The 17316-nt window shown below is 55.4% G+C and overlaps 1 protein-coding gene across 1 annotated transcript; it reads left to right on the top strand.

The window, feature by feature from the left end:
• The first annotated feature begins 5536 nt into the window (after positions 1 to 5536).
• On the top strand, positions 5537 to 9951 carry LOC122912161 (double homeobox protein 1-like). The gene is made up of 7 exons (XM_044257615.1): positions 5537 to 5561; positions 6270 to 6409; positions 6866 to 6967; positions 7499 to 7639; positions 9052 to 9132; positions 9476 to 9589; positions 9754 to 9951. Exons 1-7 carry the CDS (start codon positions 5537 to 5539, stop codon positions 9949 to 9951), a joined length of 801 nt encoding a protein of 266 aa, XP_044113550.1.
• The last annotated feature ends 7365 nt before the right edge of the window (positions 9952 to 17316 follow it).

Here is a 17316-nt window from a genome sequence, read left to right as displayed (position 1 = left end):
TACAGGAGGCAGGGCCCTTGGGTAGCCACTATGCCCCACAGTGGTTGGGCAAGGGGTCCGGAATTGTCGTGAGCACAGGACAGGCTCCGGATGCAGCAGCTGGGCAGCCTGCACACGCTGAGACCCCTGGCTGGCGGTGGAAGGCCCCCCCTGCTGCTGGGCTCACTAGTGCACTGGACCCACAGCACCCATCTTCTGCAGAAGCCTCAAGTTTCTTAGAGGAGTTTCTATCAGCCACAGAGAGGGAAGAAGACACACAGCCTTATCCGAGTGGGCATCTGTGGCAGGAGGAGCCTCCGGGACCCTTGGAAGCACCCCTCAGTGAGGACGAGTTTCAGGACCTGCTGGCCATGCTGCACGATTCCACATGGCCTCACGCCTAGGACCAGGGAGGCCTCGGCTTCCCCACTCCCCATTCATTCAGACGTCCTTTTCTGAGAGGCAGTCCTTTACAGGACAGCAAGGACGAGGAACAAGAAACAAGGCTCATGCTCCAGCGAAAGCCTGAGGCCCCAAAGGAGCATCTGCCTCTTGGAAAGACAGAAGGGTGCTCCTCCCTGCCGCGTGGACGGGGCTCCATGGCATTCCCGATGGTCATCAATCTCCACAAGGCACCTGAAGGCCTTAAGGACACTGGGCACTTTATACCCTCCCTGACACCTGAGTGACCACGGGCAGGACACACACCGGCCCTCCTCCCTGCCATCGCCCTAGACTCTGGGGCCAGGGAAACTCTGGCCCTGGCAGCAAACCTAAGCAAGGAAGAGAAGTTAGAGGACACCTCCCCCATGCCTTTGCCTCCTGATGAAGCAGAACGTCCAATCTGCAGAAGCTGAGCGTGTAGACCAAGACAGCACGCTACAAGTCTCCCCTGAGGGGGCCCAGGGAGGCCAAGCCATCCGGGCTGGGAGGGCTCGGAACCAGCCAAATGGGAAACGACCGCAGGCCCCCATTGCCCAGAGATCCTGTCCCAGCCAAAGTCCAGAATGCCCTGTGGACTTTGCCTGCCTGGCTTATTGCCCTGGAGCCATTCCAGTGGACACAGCATGACAGTTCCGGGGATGACAGTCAGTCTCAGAAGGCATTCCAGCAATGAGGGGACCAATGTGGCTCTTTCCAGAACCTTTGCACTTCTTTTTTTCCCTGTCTCTCATTGGTGTCTATCAGCATGCTCACTACATACAATGTTCTCTCGCTATTCAGGAAGAAGACAGATACTCCCTGTCAGCATCTTTGTGATCTTCCTTTGGCGGGGCCACTCCTCTCCCTTGCGAAAGGGAACTTTGAGGAAATCCATCCTGGATTTTCAAGGTCCATGGGACACTCCATTGACATAATAAACCTATCTTTGGCTCCCCAGTACGGTGTCTGGTCATGATTCATTCCGATCCCCAACCGTCCGGTCATGCTTGCCCATCCTCAGAGACTGGTGATGCTTTCTGGCCCAGGGATGGACTGTGGAAGCCATCAGCATGTCCACGTGTAGTTCGGATCTTCTGGCACAGACAAGCCCGAGAGGCTGCACCAACACTTCCTAGCAGTCATCCCCCTCCGCCTGCACGGAGGGTGCCTTCTGTGCAAGCATTCCTCCAAGGGATGTAGGTGGAGCACAAGTGGAAGTCTTTCCACGCACACTGTACCTGACTCCACTCTTCTCAGCGGAGGCCAAATTCCCACGTAAGGATCATCATGGAAGGCAGGCATTGAGTCACAGCCCCCTCCCCCAACCTTGCTTTATGCCCCTGCCCTTCCTCCTTTTCTCTCTTTCCCTTTCTTCAGATCTCAGTCGACCTTTCCTTCTTCCTCTATCTCATTTTCTTTCACACGTGGATACCTGCAGATGTCCACACAGTCTCACGATCATGCTTATGCTTCTTAGAGTATGGGTACAGAACCACCGGGGAAAGGGATGTGGTCAAAACCTTTTGTAATTTCAGGTGGGCTTCACTGGGTTATTTCCTCGGTTTTTTCTTCTGTCCCTACCTCTTTCCCATGTGCCCTGGGAGATGAGAGGCTGTGTATTTGGTTTCTTGAGTCCAACCCTAAACCCATGGCCAACACGTATGGGATCCATGTTGCAAGGAACCAAAGAAGTCTGACCTTGGTCACTTCCGGCCAACTCGATCTCTCTCACTATCCACATGCTCTTTTGCACAAATGTATCTGTAGCCCCATGTGGCTACGTGCCTAGTTCCACAGGTGGATCGCGGGTATATCTCTGTGGATGGAGCTTGTGCTGGAAACTCTCCACATCTCACCAGCCCTAGTGTTTTGTTCTTCAGTTGGCTCTAGGGATACATCAACCTGTAGCTTTTGTAGGCTGGGTGGAAGCTAGTGTCTCTCCCTCCCCGAACAGAGTGGGTTAGGATATCTGGAATGTGCCTAGCCAAAGTGTCCTCGGGACAGACGGGGTTTGGGTTGTGTCTAGAGAAGCTACATGGTGGAATGGCTCTCTTGTGGGGTTGGGAGGACCTCAGTCTCCTCTGGCCGTGTTTCCAAGGTCTGTGGATTCTTGGGGCTGGCCTTTCTGCACACATGATGTGGAGGGAAGAACAGGGCTGCAGCCACACTGGGGTCCAAGGCCAGCCACACCAGATTCTCAAGGACGGACATGAGCCCTGGAGCCTGTCCTCTCCATGCATGGCCAGTGCCATGCACATCAGCGAGGTCTCAAGCCCCTGGCATGTGTGCAACACGCAGCACCACTCTGGAAAATAGCTTGGCAGAGGAGGTGTCCATGTGGAAGCTGCAGGAAGTCTGCCCGTTAGCGGGTTCTTACTCGTGGGCTTGGAGGCCAAGGCCCCAGGGCCTCGGATCTGTCAGGGCCTCTTCCCCCAGCTGTGCCACCCCTGGGATCCCTCAAAGGGATCGTCTCGCCCTCTGATAGAGATCACCCAAGCGGAAGAATGAGGCGCCAAAAACAGGATCCACGTGTCTGCGGGACATGGTCTCGGGGCTTCAGCACGGCTCCTCGTCTTGTTGAGGGTCAGCCTCAGGCAGTGCCTGGAGGCCACCTGCAACGTCAGGACAGCAATGTCTGGAAAAGCCACAGAGAGCTGCGCTGATGGTCAGCTGCCCTCGATAGGCTCCAGTCAGGACTCGGCACTTGACCATTGTGGGGGTTTTGCGCATTCCTCAAACCTCTGTGCTCAGACAACGGCGCCCAGAAAGTTCGAGGGCACCCTCTGGGGAGGCCCCCTGCCCACCTGTCTCCTCGTGCTGCAAGCCACCATGGGGAAAAGCCCAGCCAGGAGAGCCACCAACTACCTGGCCGGGGAGATCCCCTCGAGCTTCCAGGAGATGCGATTACTCTGTTTCTGCAGATGCCGTTTCTTGACCGAAAGCCACTGGTTCCTCTGGGACGGAAGCACGAGCACACCCTCTGACCCGCACACACACTCACCCCTACCATTAGGAAATGCTCTGGGACTGCCGTCACGTCCTGCGAAAATGACTCCCTTTTCCGCCTCTTTCTACTGGGTTCTACTTGTCTCCCTGTGGTTCACCTCATGGAACTGCAGAGCCGAGTGAGCCAAAAGGCAATGGGTGCGTCATTTGGTTCTCTGTGTACCATTTCCTTTTGGGCCGCTGGTTGGCTGTCGGGTTGCTTGGTAGTTGCCTGGCCGATTCAATAACTGGCCGGCTCTGGGAATCCACTGAAGCGGTCGACTGATGGCACATTCCATCTCATCTTCCTTTTGACCACAGATGGGACCACCACAATGTAAGCGGAGTTAGGTATTTTGTATACACACACACACACACACACACACCCACACACACGCACACGCACACACACAAACACAGACCAGCTTCACAGGAGAGGCAACTTGGCCCTTCCGGATTCCATTCTGCTTTGAATTGATCTGAACTTCTCCATCTGCTTCCCAGGTTCCTGCAGCTGGCTTCTCCTCCTAGGTCATTATTACGTAGGGCGCTCCATTGAGAGCTCAAGTCTCTCTGGCTACGCCCTGCCAAGAGCAGTGAAGAATAGGAACACCAGGTGGAGCCAGTGGAAACCCAAAGTCATGGAGTCGTCATAGCACAGACTGTTTCTCTCTGGCAAACCTAGGGAGGCCTGAATCCCTCTCAGACGGCGGAGAGCGTTGATTCCCTTAGACCAGGACATGGTAGCATCTCCACTTGTCTCAAACACTGCACGTTCACATGTCCCAAGCCTTTCCTCCGAACTTGTGGTTCCCTTGTCCCCACAAGCAGCTAAGGCTGTGGAGCAATCCATTCCACATACATGGCGATGGCTGGCTCGAAATCTCTCTCTTCCGTGCCTCCTATCTCAGCTGTCTGATCTCAGTGTCCTGCCTGGATCCACAGGGAAGTGTTGCTTCACGAGCTGCCTGGGACCTGCCTGGGTGTCTTTGGAAACGGAATCCCCAATCGTGGAAGGCACCGAGACAGCAAGCCAAGTGGGTGACCAGTCCCAATTGGCGGGGGAAGGTGAAGATACCAGGGCATTTACCATATAATCTGTTTATTCAAGTAATACAAAAATCAGCAAACATGGAACAAAAGGGGAGAAAAGGAAAGCTGTCCAATGAAACAAGACCGGCGTTCCGATAAAGACACAGTACACATAAACAGTGGAAAGAAAGATCGAAAGCCATGCGATGCAATAGAAGGGAACTTAATTAGGAGGCTCGTCTTGGGAAGCCAAAGGGGACTCGCGTTCCACACCCACATGCCAGAATCTGAAACAAGGGTAGAACGGCCTTCACCGGGTCCAGTCCTAGACACAGTCCCAGATGGGGTGTGTTATCAAAGGAACGAGAATGAGGCAAAGAGAATGCTATGCCAAGCTTTATACTATGCCGAGTATTAGAAGTCAGACTGACCAGCCAGGGGAACGAGACCGACACGAAGTGAACGTTATGCAAAGCTTTCTTCAATGCCCAGCATTGGAAGTCAGACTGACAGGCCAGGGCCGCCTCCGAAGAGAGCGACCCGGCCCCGATCTCACGGGCTGGTTGTATAGAGCATAACCGCAGGCCTCAAGGCATGTGGCTTCTGTGGTTAGGGCGTTTACTTCCGGAATCGATGCCCGGTACCGATCCCAGGAACCACTGGGGCATTGATTCCCGGAATGCAGTCCGTGGATGTAAACAACAGTATGGCTACCTAGGCAATATGGAGTGGCTCTGGCTAAGCAGGCCCTAATAGTTAAACAGGTGTGAACATTAAATCGGCCCTAACAGTCCCCAGAGTCTCAACAGCACCGTTCGATGTCAGGGCTGTCATCCTGGAGACAAGCTTGCAGGAGTGGGAGAGGCACATTCCATGCAGAGGAGGGTGGGTCGGGCACATCCACCTGCCCAGGTCCAGCTCTCGGCTCAGGTGGTCCCGAAATCCTGCTGAACACCTCTTCTCCCAAAGGTCGGAACCACTGAAGGCAGGGCTTCACTTCGACAGGAGCTGTCGAAGTGATTGGGGGTGGGCCATCCTAGGCTTTGATCAGATGCACGCTCCCAGGTCCTGCCCAGTCGACCGGCCAGTGCTCTGGGACCCGAGGTACTGCAGCGGCATGGCTCCCACCAGCACATCAAGGGGTAAGTTACCCTCAGAGGCCCTGCTCCCCGCTTGTTTTCCCCAAAGGCCCCGGTTACTTTCCGGGATTTCGGGGCACTAAGTGGGTCCACCCTGCCAGCCGGGACACAGGCTGGAAGGTTCTGATCCACAGAGGATTGGGGGAAGGGGATCGAGAGAGGCTTGTGCGTGGCCGCCGTCGGAAGCAAAACTGAAGTCGGTGGGCAGGAGTCCCAACAAGAGTCCCGCTTTGGAAAATAGGCAAGCTAGATCTCAGGGGGCAGAGTATGGGTCGAGGTTCGGCACCTCTTTCAGGTGTCACTGACAAAAATGGAACTTTCACCTCCAACGCGGCAGCACTCGGCAGGATGTACTGTCGGATTTTTCCTGGATGTTTCTTAGGAGCAGTTGGGTCCTCTTTGTTCCTCCTAAGGTGCTTTCCTCCCTCACTCGCCCCGCGGGTCTCCTCATTCGTTGGCATGCCATCACATGGCTCGGGACAGGTTGGTATCTCCCTAGATCCTGGACTATCACCCGTTCCCACGGGCAGAGGGCAGGCTGCCAGGGTCCTATCGAGCAGGCTCTCCAGTGAATCCGTGGGGGGCCAAGGGACAATAATCTCTGGCCTGGCAATGGGTGGACAGGGCAGAATGTGAAGAGCTGAGGCAGCAGAGCCGGTTCCCATTGCTAGGCAAGTCTTCCTAATCCAGTGGCCATTTACCCTGCAACAGGATCCCGACGGAGGCGGCTTCTTTTGAGGCCGTGGCAGAAAGAGGCTCTGCAAGCGTTGTTCCAGCAGAACCGGTACCCTGGCATCACCACCAGAGAACGACTGGCCCGAGAGCTAGACATTCCAGAGTCCAGGATCCAGGTAGGCTTAGCTTCTCTTTCATTCTCCCTGGGGCACAAGTTGTGGACACAATCTGGCTGAAGCCAGTGCATGTCAATCTCCATGCCCAGCTGGGAGCTCAGATGCCTTGGCTCCTGTATGGGCATTCCCGGGGACCCCATGCCCTTTGAAGTCTTTCCAAGTCATTTGGTCTGAGAACACGGGGACCACTGCTTGGCATGGCCCGGGCACTCCAACGGGTCAACACATCCAGGCCGACTTCCCCTAGAAATCATTTGCCAGGTCTTATCGCGTGGCCCACACAAAACTCTCTGAGACTTTAGGTATGAGGGACACAAAGGAATGGAAGATACGGAGGTAGCCAGATGAGAGACATAGAGATAGAGGTCGATGATGTACATTCAGATACAGATACAGATACAGATAGATCCAGTTCACCAGTGCTGCCTGACCGTCGGTTCTTCTTTTGCCACTAAGGTGTGGTTCCAGAACGAGCGCTCGAGACAGCTCGGGCAGAGCCGATTGGGGTCTGCAAACTCCCAAGGGGAAGGGCCATCGTGTGGACAGGAACAGCCTCCAGCTTGGACTCCAGGTGAGTCCCCAGCCTACCAAACGGGTCTCTTCTGGAGCTTCTCCTTCACGCAGGAACGGGTCTGCGTGGGCTTGTCAAGGGTTGGGCAAGAGGGCTTAGGAAAGGAACCCACGTTACCTTGTCGCAGCTGCCTTCCGTGTTCCCAGCGATGGACACTCTGTTTACACCGCCTCTGGGGCAGGTGCGTTATTTCTGGGACAGAAAGGCTGTGAATCTTCTTGTCCTGAAAGTGCCAGGAAGGACAGAGTCCTGTTCTTGGGTCCCCTCAGGCTCTAGAGGCAAGTGCTGGCTTGTGTGGGTGGGTCCATGCTGACCTCATGGACTCAGGGAAAGAGAAGCTATTAGGAAAATGTAAAATCACAAACAAACACACACACACACACACACACACACACAAACACACTCACACACACACACACAGGCACACACGGACACCAACTTCTCTTTCCACGCTGGATGGGCCTTGGCTCCCAACCCTTCTTTCTAACTCTGCTCTCCTTTCAGAACGTTTCCCAAAGGAGGACAGGAGAAAACGGACAGCCATTTCTCCATCCCAAACCAGTCTCCTCCTTCAAGCCTTTGAGAAGAACCCATTTCCTAGCATTTCTACCAGAGAACAGCTGGCCAGACTCACAGGCCTCCCGGAATGCCGCATTCAGGTACATGTGCGGAGGGTGCCTGTGAACTGTTGAATGTGCAGTGGAGAGTGGCCCCTGAGACATTCCTGGAGAAACGTGGGCTCGTCGGGGTTATCCACGGGGTCCAGTGCCTGGGCAGTAGGGGGAGAGCATGGAGCTTGCAAAGGATAGACTGCACAAAAGCAGAATGTGTCAGCCGAAATGGGGATGCTAGGGGAGGCTGTGAAGGTGAGGTGGTCGTGCCCATGTGTGTAGAAATGGTGCGTGGACAGGAGTGGGGAAACGGAAAAGTTGTCACCTCTCTTGAAGTCATGCAAAGTGTCAGTGCTTCGATGGCTTGGGGGCGCTCTCCATGTGGCCCCCAGGATTTCCTGAGTGTGAGTGGGTTGCCTTCCTGTGAGTGGCCAAGTGTTTGTCAGTGACCTGGGTCTCAGCAACCCCAGGGTGAGAATGGATCCTGCTCACAAGCCACACCTTTTCTGGATAACCTAATCATTTAGGATTATCGGCCCTCGGATTCTTGGCCAGGTGGGGGAGAGGTCCCGGGGGGGGGGCAGTTGAGCAGGCTTGTTCTCCCCGAGCTCCAGAGAGACTTGTTTCTAGTTAAGTACCTGTGAAACAGCTTTATGGTCAATGGATGTAGACTCTCCGCAAGGCACTCCTTTAGGGCCAGAGCCCGTGAGCCTGCTTTAAGGAGGCATGTACGGGCCTGGCCCCTGACAAGTCTTGTCCCTGGAAAGAGGGGAGGCTCAGGGTGCTCGTTCCTGAGAACCCCCTTCTCATCCAGCCAGCGGAGGAATACAGAGAGGCAAATCCAACGCGGGTGTGGTTGATTTGGAGTCCTGGCGGTCCATGACTTCCCCTGGGGGCTCAAGACCTGTGCCTGTAGACGGAGTGTGTCGATGTGAGGCCAGTTCCGCAGCTGGGCTGAAGGCCTCCAAGGCAGAGGAGGTGGTTTGCCATTGGGATCACATCCAGTCAGACACTGGGGGTCAAATGCTGAGGGACGCCCGGAGGACTTGGAGTAGGCTGGGAAAGGAGGGCAGGTGGTCAGCTAAGTCTTGGCCCCAAGACTCAAGGAATGGCTGGTCAGGAAGCTGCAATGGGCAAACAAAGAGAGCGCTAGGCAGGGACCACGCAGAGCACTACAGAGGGGAGCTCAGCAGAGCAGAGCACAGCAGAGCAGAGCTGAGCGGCTGCCATTCCATCCAGTCAAGTGGGAATTCCATCGAGACCAGGTGTCCACAGTTGCCTGGGACTTGCCCCTACTTCACAAGAGCCAGGTGAAAGGGGTGAACCGAGTTGCCCTGAGAGTCAGAGCAACAGACCTGGCCTTCTTCCTGAGAGATCCCGAGCAGGGGAAGGGGCAGGCCGAGGTGGTGTCTGTCACTTCTTCTCATTCTCATGTCCGCAACCCCTCTTCTCTGTCCCAGGTCTGGTTCCAGAACAGAAGAGCTCGGCACCCAGGGCAGAGCAGAAGTGGCCCCTCGAATGACCGGGCGGCAAACCAGGAAGCCAGTCCTCACCTGACTGTCCCAGGGGACCCAGGATGCTCTCAGCCCGGCGTCCCTGGATGCTCTCAGCTTCTGGCTCCTGCTCCTTCCAATCCTCTGGGAAGCATGCAGGCTTTTGCTGCAGCGACCCTTCCTGTCCTCTCCATGGGCTTTGCCCCTCTGGTTTCCTGTGGGGGCCCTGGGAGCCAGGCCGTGGAGGCCACTACGGCCCCGCCCACCCAAGCCTGGCAGGGAGGAAGCAACTCTCCCACTCCTGAAGCCATGAGGAGCCATTCCCTGATGGGACCGACTCAGGGATGGTGCCTTTCAGCTCTCCATGCCCCTCTTTGTCCCCTGACCCAAGGGGAATGCCAGCGGCAACAGGAGCACCCTGGCTTGGTACCCGTGCCCTTCCAAGGCTATCCCCTGTCTCCAGATGACAATCCTTGCCAACCAGTACAGGAGGCAGGGCCCTTGGGTAGCCACTATGCCCCACAGTGGTTGGGCAAGGGGTCCGGAATTGTCGTGAGCACAGGACAGGCTCCGGATGCAGCAGCTGGGCAGCCTGCACACGCTGAGACCCCTGGCTGGCGGTGGAAGGCCCCCCCTGCTGCTGGGCTCACTAGTGCACTGGTTCCACAGCACCCATCTTCTGCAGAAGCCTCAAGTTTCTTAGAGGAGTTTCTATCAGCCACAGAGAGGGAAGAAGACACACAGCCTTATCCGAGTGGGCATCTGTGGCAGGAGGAGCCTCCGGGACCCTTGGAAGCACCCCTCAGTGAGGACGAGTTTCAGGACCTGCTGGCCATGCTGCACGATTCCACATGGCCTCACGCCTAGGACCAGGGAGGCCTCGGCTTCCCCACTCCCCATTCATTCAGACGTCCTTTTCTGAGAGGCAGTCCTTTACAGGACAGCAAGGACGAGGAACAAGAAACAAGGCTCATGCTCCAGCGAAAGCCTGAGGCCCCAAAGGAGCATCTGCCTCTTGGAAAGACAGAAGGGTGCTCCTCCCTGCCGCGTGGACGGGGCTCCATGGCATTCCCGATGGTCATCAATCTCCACAAGGCACCTGAAGGCCTTAAGGACACTGGGCACTTTATACCCTCCCTGACACCTGAGTGACCACGGGCAGGACACACACCGGCCCTCCTCCCTGCCATCGCCCTAGACTCTGGGGCCAGGGAAACTCTGGCCCTGGCAGCAAACCTAAGCAAGGAAGAGAAGTTAGAGGACACCTCCCCCATGCCTTTGCCTCCTGATGAAGCAGAACGTCCAATCTGCAGAAGCTGAGCGTGTAGACCAAGACAGCACGCTACAAGTCTCCCCTGAGGGGGCCCAGGGAGGCCAAGCCATCCGGGCTGGGAGGGCTCGGAACCAGCCAAATGGGAAACGACCGCAGGCCCCCATTGCCCAGAGATCCTGTCCCAGCCAAAGTCCAGAATGCCCTGTGGACTTTGCCTGCCTGGCTTATTGCCCTGGAGCCATTCCAGTGGACACAGCATGACAGTTCCGGGGATGACAGTCAGTCTCAGAAGGCATTCCAGCAATGAGGGGACCAATGTGGCTCTTTCCAGAACCTTTGCACTTCTTTTTTTCCCTGTCTCTGGTTGGTGTCTATCAGCATGCTCACTACATACAATGTTCTCTCGCTATTCAGGAAGAAGACAGATACTCCCTGTCAGCATCTTTGTGATCTTCCTTTGGCGGGGCCACTCCTCTCCCTTGCGAAAGGGAACTTTGAGGAAATCCATCCTGGATTTTTAAGGTCCATGGGACACTCCATTGACATAATAAACCTATCTTTGGCTCCCCAGTACGGTGTCTGGTCATGATTCATTCCGATCCCCAACCGTCCGGTCATGCTTGCCCATCCTCAGAGACTGGTGATGCTTTCTGGCCCAGGGATGGACTGTGGAAGCCATCAGCATGTCCACGTGTAGTTCGGATCTTCTGGCACAGACAAGCCCGAGAGGCTGCACCAACACTTCCTAGCAGTCATCCCCCTCCGCCTGCACGGAGGGTGCCTTCTGTGCAAGCATTCCTCCAAGGGATGTAGGTGGAGCACAAGTGGAAGTCTTTCCACGCACACTGTACCTGACTCCACTCTTCTCAGCGGAGGCCAAATTCCCACGTAAGGATCATCATGGAAGGCAGGCATTGAGTCACAGCCCCCTCCCCCAACCTTGCTTTATGCCCCTGCCCTTCCTCCTTTTCTCTCTTTCCCTTTCTTCAGATCTCAGTCGACCTTTCCTTCTTCCTCTATCTCATTTTCTTTCACACGTGGATACCTGCAGATGTCCACACAGTCTCACGATCATGCTTATGCTTCTTAGAGTATGGGTACAGAACCACCGGGGAAAGGGATGTGGTCAAAACCTTTTGTAATTTCAGGTGGGCTTCACTGGGTTATTTCCTCGGTTTTTTCTTCTGTCCCTACCTCTTTCCCATGTGCCCTGGGAGATGAGAGGCTGTGTATTTGGTTTCTTGAGTCCAACCCTAAACCCATGGCCAACACGTATGGGATCCATGTTGCAAGGAACCAAAGAAGTCTGACCTTGGTCACTTCCGGCCAACTCGATCTCTCTCACTATCCACATGCTCTTTTGCACAAATGTATCTGTAGCCCCATGTGGCTACGTGCCTAGTTCCACAGGTGGATCGCGGGTATATCTCTGTGGATGGAGCTTGTGCTGGAAACCCTCCACATCTCACCAGCCCTAGTGTTTTGTTCTTCAGTTGGCTCTAGGGATACATCAACCTGTAGCTTTTGTAGGCTGGGTGGAAGCTAGTGTCTCTCCCTCCCCGAACAGAGTGGGTTAGGATATCTGGAATGTGCCTAGCCAAAGTGTCCTCGGGACAGACGGGGTTTGGGTTGTGTCTAGAGAAGCTACATGGTGGAATGGCTCTCTTGTGGGGTTGGGAGGACCTCAGTCTCCTCTGGCCGTGTTTCCAAGGTCTGTGGATTCTTGGGGCTGGCCTTTCTGCACACATGATGTGGAGGGAAGAACAGGGCTGCAGCCACACTGGGGTCCAAGGCCAGCCACACCAGATTCTCAAGGACGGACATGAGCCCTGGAGCCTGTCCTCTCCATGCATGGCCAGTGCCATGCACATCAGCGAGGTCTCAAGCCCCTGGCATGTGTGCAACACGCAGCACCACTCTGGAAAATAGCTTGGCAGAGGAGGTGTCCATGTGGAAGCTGCAGGAAGTCTGCCCGTTAGCGGGTTCTTACTCGTGGGCTTGGAGGCCAAGGCCCCAGGGCCTCGGATCTGTCAGGGCCTCTTCCCCCAGCTGTGCCACCCCTGGGATCCCTCAAAGGGATCGTCTCGCCCTCTGATAGAGATCACCCAAGCGGAAGAATGAGGCGCCAAAAACAGGATCCACGTGTCTGCGGGACATGGTCTCGGGGCTTCAGCACGGCTCCTCGTCTTGTTGAGGGTCAGCCTCAGGCAGTGCCTGGAGGCCACCTGCAACGTCAGGACAGCAATGTCTGGAAAAGCCACAGAGAGCTGCGCTGATGGTCAGCTGCCCTCGATAGGCTCCAGTCAGGACTCGGCACTTGACCATTGTGGGGGTTTTGCGCATTCCTCAAACCTCTGTGCTCAGACAACGGCGCCCAGAAAGTTCGAGGGCACCCTCTGGGGAGGCCCCCTGCCCACCTGTCTCCTCGTGCTGCAAGCCACCATGGGGAAAAGCCCAGCCAGGAGAGCCACCAACTACCTGGCCGGGGAGATCCCCTCGAGCTTCCAGGAGATGCGATTACTCTGTTTCTGCAGATGCCGTTTCTTGACCGAAAGCCACTGGTTCCTCTGGGACGGAAGCACGAGCACACCCTCTGACCCGCACACACACTCACCCCTACCATTAGGAAATGCTCTGGGACTGCCGTCACGTCCTGCGAAAATGACTCCCTTTTCCGCCTCTTTCTACTGGGTTCTACTTGTCTCCCTGTGGTTCACCTCATGGAACTGCAGAGCCGAGTGAGCCAAAAGGCAATGGGTGCGTCATTTGGTTCTCTGTGTACCATTTCCTTTTGGGCCGCTGGTTGGCTGTCGGGTTGCTTGGTAGTTGCCTGGCCGATTCAATAACTGGCCGGCTCTGGGAATCCACTGAAGCGGTCGACTGATGGCACATTCCATCTCATCTTCCTTTTGACCACAGATGGGATCACCACAATGTAAGCGGAGTTAGGTATTTTGTATACACACACACACACACACACACACCCACACACACGCACACGCACACACACAAACACAGACCAGCTTCACAGGAGAGGCAACTTGGCCCTTCCGGATTCCATTCTGCTTTGAATTGATCTGAACTTCTCCATCTGCTTCCCAGGTTCCTGCAGCTGGCTTCTCCTCCTAGGTCATTATTACGTAGGGCGCTCCATTGAGAGCTCAAGTCTCTCTGGCTACGCCCTGCCAAGAGCAGTGAAGAATAGGAACACCAGGTGGAGCCAGTGGAAACCCAAAGTCATGGAGTCGTCATAGCACAGACTGTTTCTCTCTGGCAAACCTAGGGAGGCCTGAATCCCTCTCAGACGGCGGAGAGCGTTGATTCCCTTAGACCAGGACATGGTAGCATCTCCACTTGTCTCAAACACTGCACGTTCACATGTCCCAAGCCTTTCCTCCGAACTTGTGGTTCCCTTGTCCCCACAAGCAGCTAAGGCTGTGGAGCAATCCATTCCACATACATGGCGATGGCTGGCTCGAAATCTCTCTCTTCCGTGCCTCCGATCTCAGCTGACTGATCTCAGTGTCCTGCCTGGATCCACAGGGAAGTGTTGCTTCACGAGCTGCCTGGGACCTGCCTGGGTGTCTTTGGAAACGGAATCCCCAATCGTGGAAGGCACCGAGACAGCAAGCCAAGTGGGTGACCAGTCCCAATTGGAGGGGGAAGGTGAAGATACCAGGGCATTTACCATATAATCTGTTTATTCAAGTAATACAAAAATCAGCAAACATGGAAAAAAAGGGGAGAAAAGGAAAGCTGCCCAATGAAACAAGACCGGCGTTCCGATAAAGACACAGTACACATAAACAGTGGAAAGAAAGATCGAAAGCCATGCGATGCAATAGAAGGGAACTTAATTAGGAGGCTCGTCTTGGGAAGCCAAAGGGGACTCGCGTTCCACACCCACATGCCAGAATCTGAAACAAGGGTAGAACAGCCTTCACCGGGTCCAGTCCTAGACAGTCCCAGATGGGGTGCGTTATCAAAGGAACGAGAATGAGGCAAAGAGAATGCTATGCCAAGCTTTATACTATGCCGAGTATTAGAAGTCAGACTGACCAGCCAGGGGAACGAGACCGACACGAAGTGAACGTTATGCAAAGCTTTCTTCAATGCCCAGCATTGGAAGTCAGACGGACAGGCCAGGGCCGCCTCCGTAGAGAGCGACCCGGCCCCGATCTCACGGGCTGGTTGTATAGAGCATAACCGCAGGCCTCAAGGCATGTGGCTTCTGTGGTTAGGGCGTTTACTTCCGGAATCGATGCCCGGTACCGATCCCAGGAACCACTGGGGCATTGATTCCCGGAATGCAGTCCGTGGATGTAAACAACAGTATGGCTACCTAGGCAATATGGAGTGGCTCTGGGCTAAGCAGGCCCTAATAGTTAAACAGGTGTGAACATTAAATCGGCCCTAACAGTCCCCAGAGTCTCAACAGCACCGTTCGATGTCAGGGCTGTCATCCTGGAGACAAGTTTGCAGGAGTGGGAGAGGCACATTCCATGCAGAGGAGGGTGGGTCGGGCACATCCACCTGTCCAGGTCCAGCTCTCGGCTCAGGTGGTCCCGAAATCCTGCTGAACACCTCTTCTCCCAAAGGTCGGAACCACTGAAGGCAGGGCTTCACTTCGACAGGAGCTGTCGAAGTGATTGGGGGTGGGCCATCCTAGGCTTTGATCAGACGCAAGCTCCCAGATCCTGCCCAGTCGACCGGCCAGTGCTCTGGGACCCGAGGTACTGCAGCGGCATGGCTCCCACCAGCACATCAAGGAGTAAGTTCCCCTCAGAGGCCCTGCTCCTCGCTTGTTTTCCACAAAGGCCCCGGTTACTTTCCGGGCTTCAGGGCACTAAGAGGGTCCACCCTGCCAGCCGGGACACAGGCTGGAAGGTTCTGATCCACAGAGGATTGGGGGAAGGGGATCGAGAGAGGCTTGCGCGTGGCCGCCGTCGGAAGCAAAACTGAAGTCGGTGGGCAGGAGTCCCAACAAGAGTCCCGCTTTGGAAAATAGGCAAGCTAGATCTCTGGGGGCAGAGTATGGGTCGAGGTTCGGCACCTCTTTCAGGTGTCACTGACAAAAATGGAACTTTCACCTCCAACGCGGCAGCACTCGGCAGGATGTACTGTCGGATTTTTCCTGGATGTTTCTTAGGAGCAGTTGGGTCCTCTTTGTTCCTCCTAAGGTGCTTTCCTCCCTCACTCGCCCCGCGGGTCTCCTCATTCGTTGGCATGCCATCACATGGCTCGGGACAGGTTGGTATCTCCCTAGATCCTGGACTATCACCCATTCCCACGGGCAGAGGGCAGGCTGCCAGGGTCCTATCGAGCAGGCTCTCCAGTGAATCCGTGGGGGGCCAAGGGACAATAATCTCTGGCCTGGCAATGGGTGGACAGGGCAGAATGTGAAGAGCTGAGGCAGCAGAGCCGGTTCCCATTGCTAGGCAAGTCTTCCTAATCCAGTGGCCATTTACCCTGCAACAGGATCCCGATGGAGGCGGCTTCTTTTGAGGCCGTGGCAGAAAGAGGCTCTGCAAGCGTTGTTCCAGCAGAACCGGTACCCTGGCATCACCACCAGAGAACGACTGGCCCGAGAGCTAGACATTCCAGAGTCCAGGATCCAGGTAGGCTTAAGCTTCTCTTTCATTCTCCCTGGGGCACAAGTTGTGGACACAATCTGGCTGAAGCCAGTGCATGTCAATCTCCATGCCCAGCTGGGAGCTCAGATGCTTTGGCTCCTGTATGGGCATTCCCGGGGACCCCATGCCCTTTGAAGTCTTTCCAAGTCATTCTGTCTGAGAACAAGGGGACCACTGCTTGGCATGGCCCGGGCACTCCAACGGGTCAACATATCCAGGCCGACTTCCCCTAGAAATCATTTGCCCGGGCTTATCGCGTGGCCCACACAAAACTCTCTGAGACTTTAGGTATGAGGGACACAAAGGAATGGAAGATACGGAGGTAGCCAGATGAGAGACATAGAGATAGAGGTCGATGATGTACATTCAGATACAGATACAGATACAGATAGAACCAGTTCACCAGTGCTGCCTGACCGTCGGTTCTTTTTTGCCACTTAGGTGTGGTTCCAGAACGAGCGCACCAGACAGCTCAGGCAGAGCCGATTGGCGTCTGCAAACTCCCAAGGGGAAGGGCCATCGTGTGGACAGGAACAGTCTCCAGCTTGGACTCCAGGTGAGTCCCCAGTCTACCAAACGAGTCTCTTCTGGAGCTTCTCCTTCACGCAGGAACGGGTCTGCATGGGCTTGTCAAGGGTTGGGCAAGAGGGCTCAGGAAAGGAACCCACGTTACCTTGTCGCAGCTGCCTTTCGTGTTCCCAGCGATGGACACTCTGTTTACACCGCCCCGGTGGCAGGTGCATTGTTTCTGGGACAGAAAGGCTGTGAATCTTCTTGTCCTGAAAGTGCCAGGAAGGACAGAGTCCTTTTCTTGGGTCCCCTCAGGCTCTAGAGGCAAGTGCTGGCTTGTGTGGGTGGGTCCATGCTGACCTCATGGACTCAGGGAAAGAGAAGCTATTAGGAAAATGTAAAATCACAAACACACACACACACACACTCACTCACACACACACACCCACACACACACACTCACACACACACACACAGGCACACACGGACACCAACTTCTCTTTCCACGCTGGATGGGCCTTGGCTCCCAACCCTTCTTTCTAACTCTGTTCTCCTTTCAGAACGTTTCCCAAAGGAGGACAGGAGAAAACGGACAGCCATTTCTCCATCCCAAACCAGTCTCCTCCTTCAAGCCTTTGAGAAGAACCCATTTCCTAGCATTACTACCAGAGAACAGCTGGCCAGACTCACAGGCCTCCCGGAATGCCGCATTCAGGTACATGTGCGGAGGGTGCCTGTGAACTGTTGAATGTGCAGTGGAGAGTGGCCCCTGAGACATTCCTGGAGAAACGTGGGCTCGTCGGGGTTATCCACGGG

The sequence above is a fragment of the Neovison vison genome, chromosome 1 (assembly GCF_020171115.1).
Source record: "Neovison vison isolate M4711 chromosome 1, ASM_NN_V1, whole genome shotgun sequence".
NCBI classification, from domain to species: domain Eukaryota; kingdom Metazoa; phylum Chordata; class Mammalia; order Carnivora; family Mustelidae; genus Neogale; species Neogale vison.
Note: the sequence above shows the minus strand (reverse complement) of the source record. Positions and strands in the feature narration are given on the sequence as shown.